The 14,681-nt window shown below is 34.5% G+C and overlaps 1 protein-coding gene across 4 annotated transcripts in view; it reads left to right on the plus strand.

The window, feature by feature from the left end:
• The window catches only part of TMEM260 (transmembrane protein 260), a 57,631-nt gene that overhangs the window by 26,354 nt on the left and 16,596 nt on the right, over positions 1 to 14,681 (plus strand). For 2 of the 4 annotated variants that reach the window (XM_088797345.1, XM_019725781.3), the window contains exons 6-10: positions 4,567 to 4,761; positions 6,598 to 6,638; positions 9,922 to 10,005; positions 11,316 to 11,430; positions 12,659 to 12,828. In XM_088797345.1, the coding sequence (XP_088653471.1) occupies positions 4,567 to 4,761; positions 6,598 to 6,638; positions 9,922 to 10,005; positions 11,316 to 11,430; positions 12,659 to 12,828 (605 nt within the window). The remainder of the gene's footprint in view (positions 1 to 4,566; positions 4,762 to 6,597; positions 6,639 to 9,921; positions 10,006 to 11,315; positions 11,431 to 12,658; positions 12,829 to 14,681) is intronic. The other 2 variants (XM_019725782.3, XM_074327439.2) reach the window with 2 other exon arrangements.

Consider the following 14,681-nt stretch of genomic DNA (forward strand, 5'->3'; position numbering starts at 1 on the left):
CCATCCATGTTGTCACAAATATCAGGATTTCCTTCTTTTTATGGCTGAAAAATACTTATATATATATATATATATATATAAATATTTATAAATATGTGTGTGTATGTGCACATATACATGTATATATGTCACATTTTCTTTATCCATTTATCTGTCTATGGACCCTGAGGTTGTTTCCGTGTCTTGGCTATTGTAAATAATACTGCAATGAACGTGAGCATGCAGAGAGAGAGAGTGATTTCATGTCCCTTGGATAAATACCCAGAAGTGGAATTGCTAGGTCATATGGTAGTTCTATTTTTAATATTTTGGGGAACCTCCATCTTGTTTTCCATAGCGGCTGCACCAATTTACATTCCCACCAACAGTGCACAAGGGTTCCTTTTCTCCATATCCTCACCAACACTTGTTACTTCTTGTATTTTTTATATTAGCCATTCTCATAGGTGTAAGGAGATCTCATTGTGGTTTTGATTTGCGTTTCCCTGATGATAAATGATGTTGGGCACCTTTTCATATATCTGTCGGCAGTTTGAATATCTTCTTTGGAAAAATGTGTATTCAGGTCCCTTACCCATTTCTAAGTCCGATTACTTGTTTTTTTAATTTTTGTTTTGTGTTTTTTTGCTATTGAGTTCAATGAGTTCCTTATATATTTTGGATATTAACCCTTATCTGATATTTGGTTTGCAAATATTTTCTTCCATTCCACAGGTTGCCTTTTCATTTTGTTGATCCTTTTTCTGTGCACAAGCTTGTAATGTGATGTATTCCCCCTTATTTCTTTTTGCTTTTATAGCTTGTGCTTTTGGTGTCATATCCAACAAATTATTGCCAAGATCAAAGTCAAAGAGCTTTTTCCCCCATGTTTTCTTCTAGGAGTTTTATGGTTCAGGTCTTACATTTAAGTCTTGAATCCATTTCAAGTTAATTTTTGTGAGTGGTGTAAAGTAGGGGTCCAATATCATTCTTTTGCATATATTCCCCCTTATTTATTACCCAACAACATTTATTGAAGAGACTATCCTTTCCTCACAGAGTATTCTTGACACCCTTGTCAAATATTAGTTGGCCATATATGCATGGGGTTTTTTCTGGGCTCTCAGTTCCGTTCCATTGGTCTATGTATCTGTTTTTATGCCAATACCATCCTGTTTTGATTACTATAGCTTTGTAATATAGTTTGAAATTATGAAGTGTGATGCTTCCAACTTTGTTCTTTCTCAGGATTGCTTTGGCTATTCAGGGTCTTTTGTGGTTTCACACAAATCTTAGGATTCTTTTGTATATTTCTGTAAATAATGCCATCTGTAAATAATGCATAGGAATTGCACTGAATCTATGGATGGCTTTGCACATTTTAACAATATTCTTTTTAAAAAGTTTTTAAAAAACACTAATTCTTCCAATCCATGAACATGGGATATCTTTCCAGGTATTTGAGTCTTCAATTTCTTTCATCAGTGACTTATATTTTTCAGTGTACAGGTCTTTCACCTCCTTGGTTAAATTTATTCCTAAGTATTTTATTGTTTTGGATGGTATTGTAAACGGAATCATTTTCTTTATTTTTTCAGGTAGTTCATTGTTAGTATGTAGAAATGCAACTAATTTTTATGTGTTGATTTTGTATCCTGCAACTTTACTGAATTTGTTTATTAGTTCTTTAGTGGAGTCTTTAGGGTTTTCTATGTATATGATCATGTCATCTGCAAACAGAGAATTTTACATCTTCCTTTCTGATTTGGATGCCTTTTATTTCTTTTCCTTGCCTAACTGATCTGGCTAGGACTTCCAGTACTAGGTTGAACGGGAATGGTGAGAGTGGGCACCCTTATGTTGTTCCTGATCTGCGAGGGAAATGCTTTCAACCTTTCATCATTGAGTATGATGTTGTTAGCTTTGGGCTTGTCACATATGGCCTTTATTATGTTAAGTTATGCCTTAGATCAATTAACTCAGAATTATTTTAGAGTAGCCCTACAGATGTGCAGAACTGCTGGCTGGGATCTCTACTTGGGCAAGCAGCGATGCAGTTTTACCAAAATCGGAGCACTGGTTGCTTTGCAAGCCCTTCTCTGTCCCTACCTGACCCCCAGTGGCATAGCCCTGCAAATACCTTCCCCCCCAGGGGTCCCTGTGAGGTAAGCCCAGAGTGAGCCACCTGGGAAGTGTCCTGCAATGTTGAAGGAGCTGGATGTCCACCTTGGACTTTCTTTTCCCACTGGAAAAACTGTAGGCTCAGGGATGCCCTCTCGGTGCAGTACTGTGCTGGCCTGGGGAGGGGGTGATGTGGTCAGATTGCTTCTCTTAACACTTCTAATGTTGTCCTTCTCAGTCTCTGTGGTCCAGGCACATGTTTAGCCTCGACCTGGATTGTGATATTTTTACAATGGAGTCTTGTCTATGGATAGTTACTAGTTGGTCTTTTTGAGAGGAGAACTGAAATTTGGAATGACCTATGTTGCCATCTTAATAGTGTCACTCTTAGCCAGCTTTCTGACACAAGAAAAGGTGCCTTCAGATATCAGACAGGTACATTCTCTGGCAAGAACCTAGCAACCAAGTATTTTGTATTGGCTGATTGAAAAGATAGCCATGTGCTTTGTATAAAACACGCAGGACCCAGAGTTGACAAGTTAGGAGCCTGGTTTGAGAGCCTGTTGGCCCTGTACTGAGGTCAGCCACTCATGAAGGATGAAATTTTGGGAAGTATGATTCTTCAAAGGACCTTTCACTTCCATTATTTAAATAGCAGAGGCTAGAAAATAAGGTCTACCAATGAAGTGACAGGGTAGTTGGCTTTGAGGCAGAACGAGAAGTCCTGAGCCAGTTGGTTGCAATTCTAGTTTCTCACTTAAATTATCTGGGAAGCTTTAAAAAAATAAGTGTATGTGTACATATGTTAATGTATGCATATTTATGTGTGTGTTTATGTGTGTATGTATGGGTGAGTATGTATTTCTGCTGATCCTACCCTAAAATAATTCTGATTTAATTGATCTGGGGTGAGTCCCATACATTGATATTTTTTAAAAACTCTGCTGGTGATTCTAGTGTACATGCAGATGGGACTTGGAACCACTCTCCTGGACTCCGTGAAATAGCTCTCGTAACTATCTCCCTATTTCCCCACACAGAAGGAAAATCCTGCAGCAAGTGCACCTTGCCATTCTTAATTGAAATATATAATATGGAGAAACTGCCAAAATATAAACATTCACCTTCTTTAATACTACTTTTAAGAATAGCAAAGGCATGTTAGTCAATTAGTTATTTCTTACACTCTTTTCATGCCATGATTTTTTATGCATTCAGTCACCACTTTAGAAATATAAGTGAAATCAGTACTATAATAAAAATACTCCATTTTCAATTGAAAATGCTTATTTGAAAATGCTAATATAAATCAATTGCTTGCTATACTTCTGTTGAATACAAATTTTGGTTCTTGTATACCTTGTCATATGAATTTTCCTTTTTTGTAGAGGAAAAATTGGCAATTTCCAGTGATGATATTTGTAAGAGATCCCCTTTCCCAATCACTAAAGCAACCACTATTTGAATCTTTCCAGTAAACTAGAATTCTTTTGGACTTAATCTTTGTAAGACATTGTCGATATTGTCCTTTGTTTTAGAACTGTGCAGATAAGAAATATATTCTCTGGCTAAATACCCTGAAGTAGAATTGCTGGGTTCTGCTTTATAGCCTTTGTTTTAAAGTCTATTTTGTCTGGTATATGTATTACTGCCCCAGCTTTTTTTGTTTGTTTCCATTTTCATGACTATGTATGGTGTCATATGGGTACTAGATTTATTGGGGTGATCACTTCATAAGTTATATAAATATCTAATTACTATATTGTACACCTGAAACTAATACAATACTGTATGCTAACTGTAAGTGAAAAATAAAAAAATAAGATGGGGAAGTATAGAAAAAAATATATTCTCATATGAGGAAACATTGTTATATAGAACAACACATTTCTTTCAGTACTCCTTTCCATATGTAAATTGAGAAAAAAAGACATTTGGATGAGCTGGGTGTTTATTTAAAAGCTAGCTTCATTTGTGCCCAGTATTTCCATGAAATGTGTAATAAAACTCTTGTAGAAGCATATTGTCCATGTATAATGGTAATAGGGTACGTAGATGAAGTCTACTCCTGATGAGGGGTGATGAAATGAATTGGTATTAGGACATATTTGGGGCATATTTAAAATCAGCCAAACAACTTAATAACTTCCAAGTGTGTTAAGTCAGCTGTGCAATTCTACTTGTCATGACATGGTTTTAAATGTAAAAGATGCAATACACGTGATACTCACGAGTCTTTGCTAATATTATTTGCTTCACTCAGATTTCACCTGCCATGGAAAGGAGTTCAGGCTGATGCAATTCTCTAGTAATCCACGGTAATCAAAAGATTTAACATAGTATTCTGTAGTGACTTAATACAAAATTGAGAGATCAGCTCTGAGTAAACATATTTGATGTTTTCCTTGATGTGTTCTTGAAGTTCCAGGATGAATCAACTAAAATAAACATTGTTAAACAACACAGTATGCTCTGATGCAGGAAATCTCCCTGGGTTCTTTGTTGAAGTTGAGCTTGTACTTCTCAGCTGGTCTTCTGCCCTATGTCTATCTTCCTATCTCATCCTACGTCAATCAAGCCCGCTGGACCTGGGGAGACCAGACAACATTGCTAGGATTTTTGACTCATTTTCTCAGAGAAGAATATGGAACATTCAGTCTGGTAAATTTATATTTAAAGCCCTTATAAGGAATAGGTGGCAAAACTTCAGTGTTGTGCCTGGACCTCGATTGAAAAAAGGGGGGGGGGAAATCAGTGTTTATCAATGACAGTGTGTAGAATTTTCATTTATTTATGTAACAAACAGCCCCTTTAAATGTGGCCTTTAACATACATTAGAAAAAAATTGGAATCACTTAGCCTGACATCATACTGTTGTATATCCTGAATATATTTTTAGGATAACAAGCATTAAAAAGAGCCTGCTGGGGCCAGCCCGGTGGCTCAGGCAGTTAGAGCTCCATGCTCCTAACTCCGAAGGCTGCCGGTTTGATTCCCACATGGGCCAGTGGGCTCTCAGCCACAAGGTTGCCAGTTCAATTCCTTGAGTCCCGCAAGGGATGGTGGGCTGTGCTCCCTGCAACTAGCAACGGCAACTGTACCTGGAGCTGAGCTGCGCCCTCCACAACTAAGACTGAAAGGACAACAATTTGAAGCTGAACGGCACCCTCCACAACTAAGATTGAAAGGACAACAATTTGACTTGCAAAAAAGTCCTGGAAGTACACACTGTTCCCCAATAAAGTCTTGTTCCCCGTCCCCAATAAAATCTTAAAAAAATAAAAATAAAAATAAATGCAGATTTCTTAAAAAAAAAAAAAAAAGAGCCTGCTGCCAGCAATTCAAGCATTTCAGTCTTCTTAGCATTGGGTATCACTTTGGGCTCTTGGTCTGTGACTGAAAATATTTGGAAAAGATTAAAGAAAAAAACTCAAAATTTTTAATTTACTTTGACCAAAACACTTTCTTTTTCCATATTTAATGAATCGTATTCATGTTAGTATTCAGTGTAATACTTATGTGTAAATGCTTTATAAAATAAAATTTCACTAAATGTGTGAAATTTAATGTGTTCTAAAGAAGTTCAAAAGGCTTGTGTTCCCTAACATATAAATTAGGGGAAAACACTAAAGTGGTTACAGTAAAGGTTATTTGAACAAATGAAAGGATAAACAGATTTTTTTTTTTTTTAATATGGACAGTTGTATCAGATTTTTCTTTTCATGGTTTGTGCTTTTGGAGTCTTAGCCATGCAAAAACTAAACAATCTGCTGCTCAAGGATACATACAAAAGTAGTAAAATTGTGTATTTTTAGAAAGTAGTTGAATAATTAACACAAAATTCATGGTAATAGTTACCACTGAGGGGATGAGAAAGGCAAGGCCTATTGATACCTGTTTCTTAAATGAATGGTGGGTCCACAGATTTTTTTAAAAACTATCATGTAAATATACATTATATATGTTATTTGTATGTCAGAGATATTTCATAATAAAATAGGATAATAAGAGGATAATTATTATTTTTTTGCTTAGTTTGATACTTTAAATTTATATTCTGGTTTACTTATATTGGTTATTCCATTAAAATAATACTTGAGAACCATTCCAGAAATGAAATTTGTATAATTCACACAGCTGTGATATTATAGTCTAACAGGTGATAATGAGCTCTAATCAAAGTACTCAAAAAAAGACTTTAAAGAGTATAAAGTCTATTAATTAATTAATGTGTTCAACATTCATGCTGGAATCGTTTAATTGATTTTTAGCCAAGTATTATTTCTGAAATTCTTCCTAAAGAATGTCTATGTTTAGTTTTCACTGACTTCCCTTTAAAAATTCAATAAGGCTCTGAAGTAAAGACTTTGAATTAAGAAAAGAATTGCACTGTACATTTAAAACGTGAATCTTCTAAATCAAGATAGTTAAATATAAAAGCCTAACAAAGCTTCAGTTTAATGCTTGTGTAAATAAACTTTTCTCTTTTATGTTTAGGCCAAATCTGAAATAGGATCCAGTATGTCTAAAATTTTACTGTGAGTATGAAATATTTGAAACTATTTCTAAATGAATTCTCTATTCCTTTAAATTATTTTTTGGGATTTCTGAGTTTCTCCCTTTGTGAAACAGTGTGTCTGAGAAGTAGTTTTCACCCATATAGTTAATAGTTGTTTATATATACTGTCAAATGTTCTACCATTTCCTTCAATAAGGTAAAACTTACAGTGAGTAGTAAATGCAACAGTGAATGAGACTATTAGGTGGCTACATAGAACCTATAAAACTGAAATGTTTCAACTTTTAGTTGGATACAGAATTACCCGATATAGTATTGCTGTATGAAAAATTTATGCTTTGTTCTGATTTTATGTATCCTCTTTCTTACAGCCACATTTTGTAACATTGTATCAATTTGAACAATTATTTTCTTGTTATCTTGGATTGAGCTATGCTTTTTTAATTTTTTAGAGCTTAATTTATTTAATGTCTCTCAAGACTTTTCCTTTAGGCTGTCCTTAAGCTCTATTTTTTACTTGCATATTTTTAACATTCAATCTTATTAAAGCCAGCTTAAACAAATATAGTTCATCTATATTGTCTATTAGCATTCATTGAAAAATGGGTTAATAGTTGCTGTAAAACTTACAAAGATTAAGACAACTTGAAAAATATCCAGACCAATCCTGTAATATTTTGATATTTTCAATATAAAATTAGGAAAGAATAGTTTTCTACAACACTGAAGTGATTTAACTAATTATTAATTTGGGATTCTCAGGACTATTTGAAAAACATTTTTAAAATATGGGGAGAATATTTCAACTCTATATATGAGTTAATTCATAGATTCTCACAATTTCTATCTTATTTAGTTGCTAGCTTGCTTTCTTTCTTCCATCCTTCATTTCTTTTCAAACGACTTTTTTCTCTATTTTCCAAAAGAAAGGATACATAATCATTATGAAGTTTAGAAAACACAGGTAAACAAAAATAAGAAAATGAAAATTACTATAATTCCAACATGTTAGAGATGACCACTTTTACTAATCCATTTAACATTTTTGTCTATATTTTTGTATGTTTTTTGTTTTAAAAAAATGGAATCATAATATACATATTGATTTATTAGCCTCCTGTTTTTTCATTGTATACTGCATCTTAAAAATATTTTCCTCCCACCAATCATTCCTATATAACCTTTAGGTAGTTTTTACAATAAATTTTAAATGTATTTTTTTAATGTCTGACTGAGACTTTTGTGTCCCTTTTCTGTCTTGTTGGAGAGAAGGTAGCAAGAAACTCAGTTTCCATTTTAAAGGTAAAGAGCTTTGCCAGCATCTCTGGGCTTTTACGTTATCCTCCTTTGCTCTGTGCTGGAAGACTCATTCCTGCCCTTGTCTATCTACCTTTCAGGGTTATTATCACACTCAGGATTACTGGTATATTTTGCGTTAACAAATCCCACATGAACTCCAAAGAATTCTCAAGAGCAATCCTACACCAGACATCTAACTGTTATTAGTTTCACATAAAAGTCATCTATTGCAGAAATTAAAGGCCTCCTTTACATTGAAATAATAGCAGTTAGGGGCGGCTGGATGGCTCAGTTGGTTAGAGCGCAAGCTCTCAACAACAAGGTTGCCGGTTCAATTCCCTCATGGGATGGTGGGCTGTACCCCCTGCAACTAAAGATTGAACACGGCAGCTGGACTTGGAGCTGAGCTGCGCCCTCCACAACTAGATTGAAGGACAATGACTTGGAGCTGATGGGCCCTGGAAAAATACACTGTTCCCCAATATTCCCTAATAAAATTTTTTTAAAAAATAAAAAAAAAAAAAAAGAATGAATAGCAGTTAAGTCATATACCCAGAAAGAAAAGAAAAAAAGACTTGACAAAAGTGATGACCATTCACACTACTTGTTAAAACCAAATCATAATGTAAAATGGAGGTATAATCTTAGCACTCTGATTGAGTGAGAGAATTTCTAGTCTTTAATTGTTTCAGGTGGACAAGAGTGTTGAGAAAGGCAACTCATAATTAACTTACTAGAAAATCCTTCAAAATGATGGAACCTAATCATCTACCCTTTTCCAGTCAAGCAAATTAAATTCTTTCCTCATGCATATCTCCAAATTGCAACCCTGTACAAGGAAATTACTGAATCTAACCCTAGGCAGTGACCATGTTTTAGAGCTTACATTTAAGCAACAGATCTCCAAGAATTAATTTTGAGACTGACTTCAGTCCGTTTGAAGAATAGCTTGAAATGGGCCTCATGTGGGAATCAATTTTTCAAGTGTATTTGAAAGTGAGTAAGGATATCTTCTCATAGTAGATGAGTCTCCATTAGTAAAATATACATTGTGTGGTTTCCATAATTATGGCATCACATTTTCTCCAGTAAAATTGCCAGTAGGGAGAAGAAAGTTCTTTGAGATGGTGTATAGAATCATTTGTTTTTTAAAAAAACTGGAGACTGCTGGAGCTACCGTGTTTCCCTGAAAATAAGACCTGGTCTTATATTAATTTTTGTTCCAAAAGACGCATTAGGGCTTATGTTCAGGGGATGTCATCCTGACAAATCATACTAGGGCTTATTTTCTGGTTAGGTCTTATTTTCAGTGAAACACGATATTTTAAAACTCAGATAACACTTGTAAAATGCTTAATTAGTTAATGGAGCTAATGGAAGAATTCAGTTTAATTGTAAGGGAAAAAAGGATACATTTCTTGGAGCTTCCTTAAACATTTTTTGAACCAAATAATATAGAAAATAAGGAACCCTTTAAGGAAGAAGATAACCCAGAAAAGAATGGTTGGAGACCACTTCTTTTGTCCTGTCTTTTTTTCCTTCATGATTGGATCTCCAGAAAATAATTTGAGTTAATTTTGTTTTCCTTTCCTAATCACTGGAAGCCATGTTTACACTCCTGACAGAAGTTAAAAAACCCATTTCAGATGACTTCTTTATCAAACCAATCAGGGATACAAATTAATACGTCATAAATTATATATACTATATAATTTCAATATAGTATACCAATATCACAAATTCTGAAGAATTATTTGTTCTGATGCTACCCTAAATTATATAAGTTGGTAACCAAATGTTACAATTGGAAAACATTTTAGAACTGTTTAAAACTCTTTCTTGTGGTACTTTTCCTCCCTAATTTGAAAGAAGACAAAATAATTTTAAAATCTGATGCCAACCCTTAAAATTATTCAGTACATAATCAGATGTATTTTACAAAGAATGTTTTATTTGGACCACATTTGTTTTCTGCCAACGATAAGTTAGATTGTCTTTTACAGTTCTCAAGTAACAAATATGAGGACCGAACTCTCATTCAACATTCAAGCCCTTGCAGTTTGGGCAAATATATGTTTAGCAAGAAAGTGAGTAATATAATTCCTTTTCCTGTTATTTTTTCCATGTTCATTAATTAATATTTTAATATGTCATTGTAGAACATTGCCACTAGTATTTTATATTCCAAATAAATGACTTTAACTACTTCTATGAAGGCAAATGTGTGTTGCTTTCTTGCTAGTTTTTCTGATTATAAATTAATGATTTTGAAAGATTGAGAAATATATTACAATCTAACTAGGCAAGTCATTTGATGTCTTAATCTTTGGTTTGATCCCTCACTCTGACCATAGCCAGTTATTATTGTTGCTTTGCAAAAGAAGCAAACAATTACTTGAATTCCTCTGAAGATAAAAGTAACCTCCAATGATAAAAGAAAACTGAAAAAAATATAGCACTATTAACATCCATTAATTTCTTGTTCATTTATTTTCTAGTGTGTTGAATGTATTTTTATGTAAATGTATATATTTATAGTTTTATTTTCTTAATACTTAACATTATATTGTGAGCATTTCCCCATACCATAAAAAATATTTAAAATCACTTAAATGTCTGTATAATATTCCATTCTATAACCTAGGAGAATTAATTTAAATGTTCTCCTATTTTAGGATCTTTAGATGGCCTCCATTTTTTCCACTATTACCATGTTTCCCCAAAAATAAGACTGGGTCTTATATTAAGGTTTGCTCCAAAAGACACATTAGGGCTTATGTTCAGGGGATGTCATCCTGAAAAATCTGCTATGGCTTATTTTCTGGTTAGGTTTTATTTTCGGGGAGACACAGTATAAGTAATACCCAAGCATTTTTATGGATTAATCTTTATCCACGTTTCTGGTAATTACTTAGAGATTTATGTGTACATGTCAAATTACTAGGTCAATGAATGTGAATGTTTTTAAGGCTCTTAATATATATCATCAAAGTAACTTTTCTTGAAGATTATACTAACATACATTCTCATACAACCACATTCTCACCAATGTTGAGATTTGCATTTTAAAATATTATTTTGATTCATGAAATTATTTTGTTTGCATATGTTAATTACATCTTAAATTTAACAAGATTAATCATTTGTATTTCTTCTGTAAATTTTAACTATATCTTTTGCTGCATAGTTCCTAGTTGTCTACAATATATAGTACAGTGTAATTTATTACTATATTTTGGTTATCTATTCCAACTCAAATTTTAAAAACTCAGATCCTTCTTTATTCCTACTTAAAAATGGAAAGTTTTATAGCTCCAAATATTTTTCTATAGTTTAAAACTGTATTATTGATATTCATGTTCATAAATAATTTTTGATATATTTTAATTTTTTATAGGGACAGACAGAACCCATCCTTAGTATGGCTTTTTACTGGAATGTTTTGCATTTATTCATTGTTCTTTGCTTGGAGGGCAAATTTAGATATTTCAAAACCACTTTTCATGGGTGTGGTAAGTTTCATTTAGATATATCCTTTGACCAGAAAGTTTGTGAAGAATGTAAAAATTTGTCTCTCATGAATCTTAGAAAGGAATAAATTAGCTCAGAAATAGTTAAAATTGCATATACATTATTATATTTTCAAAAGTTAACTTATTGAACCAGTAAGGCTAAGACCTCTTTTTAGGAAAGAAAAATGCAATGTGTAGTTAGCACAATAGTTAAATAGAAAAATAAATGTAAGGTATATTTAAGTTAGTCATTTTATGTGTGTGCTTACACATATAGGTACTACTGCATTTCTCCTGGAATTTCTGGTTTGTAATTAGGGGCTCTTACCAACAAATTTCCTTATTTTTTAACTCACCAGTCCAGGCCTGTGCAAAACAGCAACTATATTTCTGTTTTTCCCTTGGTGCCATTTCTCAGATTCTCCTTATAATAAAAGCTCTGTAAACATAGGTAGCTTTTTTTTAACAGCTGAAACCAATATGTTTTTTTGTGTTCAAGAGAACTAATAGATAATATCCTACTTAATCACCTGAGTTCTGAATAATTGAGAACTAAGATAAACCAGTACAACAGGTGGGAGAATCACCTTTATTGCTGAGATTGATGAATGTGGTTTATATCTGGGCAAGGGGGCTTCCTCACCCTGCATCCCATAATAGGCAGACCTACCCACTAGTCACAGGCAGTGTTCACCCCACTGGTGCCACAGGGACAGAGTCTGCCCCTGGACAAATGCTTCCTGTGGGCAGCTCACTTCCAGAGGAAAAGAAAGGAAAGGGGACGGCTGTGCAGGCCCAGCCCCAGCTCCCAAACTCTCCAGTCACCTCAATCCCTACAATCCTAAGGAAGAAATAAGTGAGAGGCCAGGAGTGTTATACTGATGGAACTTCTCCACATGGAAAGAAACATCAGGAAGAAAGTGGAAGCATTTCTCCACCTCTTCCACCTTACATATTGCAGGAGTTCAACATGAAGTCCGTAGTATTGAAAAGAATGTGTGGATCCAAAAAGGGAGATTCGCATGTCAAACTGGGAAGGAGGAATGTTTGAAAATTGAAAAATAAAGTAACGTGGAGTTGGATTGGGGAAGTCAGTTAACAAGACCTGAATGACAGCAGGCATAAGCAACTAGATGTATGCAATACGAGTATTTTTAAAATACATAAGTACCAGATGGATTGTATGAACCAGCCAACTGGCCCTACTGTTTGCATGCCTCTTCCGCAGGTGGAAAGGTTCTGGATGCAGAGCAATGCAGTGGTGGCTGTCCTCGCCGGCATCGGGCTGGCTGCATTGGTTTCTGAGAGTAACCGAGTGCTGAACACCAACGGGCTTCAGTGTCTGGAATGGCTTTCAGCAACTCTTTTTGTGATTTACCAAATATATTCCAATTACAGGTAACGTGGTTATTTTTAGGAAAAGTTTCACTCACACTAGAGACATTTGATATTTTGATTCTAGGACTTTATTTCATCTTTAACTTCTACTAGTTTTCACAGTAAGACAGCGTGGTTGGTCTAAATGCCATAGTTCTTAAACTTTTGAACTAGAATCTCAGTGTGAAAGATGTGGAATTTTAGGGCATTGCAAACAAGGGTTCTAGTGGTACACGTAAACTGTTTGTATATTTTCCTCTAAGGAACCCTAGAGATATTTTGTAGAATCTGGAGTATATGTAAAATTCCATGATGTAAAATACCACTTAGATGCAGAGTAAAGACATTTTGGCCTTTTTGTATGCCCTAAAGTAATTCACTCTATGCTTCAAAGATTTCTTCTCTTGAGTAGTTTCTGGCCCTTATCTAGTTCATTCTGTAGTAGTGAATACTAATGATTTGAAATAATGGAAGTTCTAAAAGTTTCTTAACCCTTAGGCGTTATTAGTATTTTATGTATTTTTCAATAACCTTTTATGTATTTTTAATAACCTTTCTAATGAAAATCTCAGTCTAATATAAAAGATGTCCAAGTTTTAGATGATAGTTCATTTATTTCCAGCATCATTGAGTAACCATTACAGAAGTGGAAGAGTCCATTGGAGTTTTATTACAGTGAGATTTGATCAGTATTTTAAAAGGTTAAATTTCCTCTTTCCACTTAACTTTGAAAACCAATCCCAGGAGGCCTGTTGGGATCCCCCGACCCAAATCCACAGCTAGCTAAAGAAGGGTTTGCCAAACCCACAGTGCATGTTTCCCAACCTTTTTTTCAATACCAGTCTTCTCCTGGCTCAGGTCTTTAGGGCAATCCAGGCTTAACAACAGGGATGCCAGCACAGGCTGGGTAGTTTTATTTTGTTTTGATTCTTTTATTTGCCCCCGGTGAATGGAATAGGTAGCAGTATTGCTGGGTGGTGACATATGAGGCTTCACCCTGCAACGTAGGGAATCATGGGAGAAACAATTTCATCAGTTACAAAGGCAAGGATAATATTTTGTTCCTGGACGTGTTTATTTGCTTTGTGATACTAACCCAACGATTCAACTTTCGGCTGTGTTTCTCAGAACCATTACATGTAATGGACCGGATAAGTACAGGAAGGACAGTGCTTGTTCTGTTTCTTGATGCTTTTACTCTTGGAGTCTTTTTCTTTTTTCATGGGAAGCGCTCAGAATTCATGCCAGTTTTTCTTTGAAGTTAGAACGTCCACTTCATCATTGAAAGGAATTTTACTGCTGTTGTTGGCAGTGACAGATAATGGCTGGAGAGAAGTAAACAACTCAGCCACCTATTCCTTCCCTCCCTTCTCATTGGTCTCATTCCCTAATGATTTCTCCGCGTAGATGGAAGCACAGGGAGCCTGTGGTTCAGGGAAGTGGTAGAAAGGATCAGCCTTGGATGCAAGAAAGTCAAACAGGTATCATCCCAGTTTATGCTGGAATGGGCAGATTTCTTTTTGCATTTCTAAGTATTCCTTTGGACTAAGTGGAATTAACATGAAACTACCTTAAATTCCAAGTGGAATCAGAAACCTTACTTCTTTTTAGGGAAATTGGACATGCTTTGAGGAAAACAAGGACTTATTTTTGAACACTAACTGATTCTCTTTTTATGGAAATGATTATAAATTCCAGAAGTGAAGCAGTACGCTGATTTTTTTCAATTGAACAACTAGTCCCTTCTTTTTTTTTTAGATAATAGTGTTCTCTTTTCAAATATAAACATGTTTTTAGAAAATATAAGTTAGAATACTTTGAAACACTAAATGTAGAGCGAGTGATGAAAAAGGAATGGGCAGAAAATAAACCCA

This window comes from Rhinolophus sinicus, chromosome 3, assembly GCF_057876585.1.
Source record: "Rhinolophus sinicus isolate RSI-liver-muscle chromosome 3, RSI-T2T, whole genome shotgun sequence".
NCBI lineage: Eukaryota > Metazoa > Chordata > Mammalia > Chiroptera > Rhinolophidae > Rhinolophus > Rhinolophus sinicus.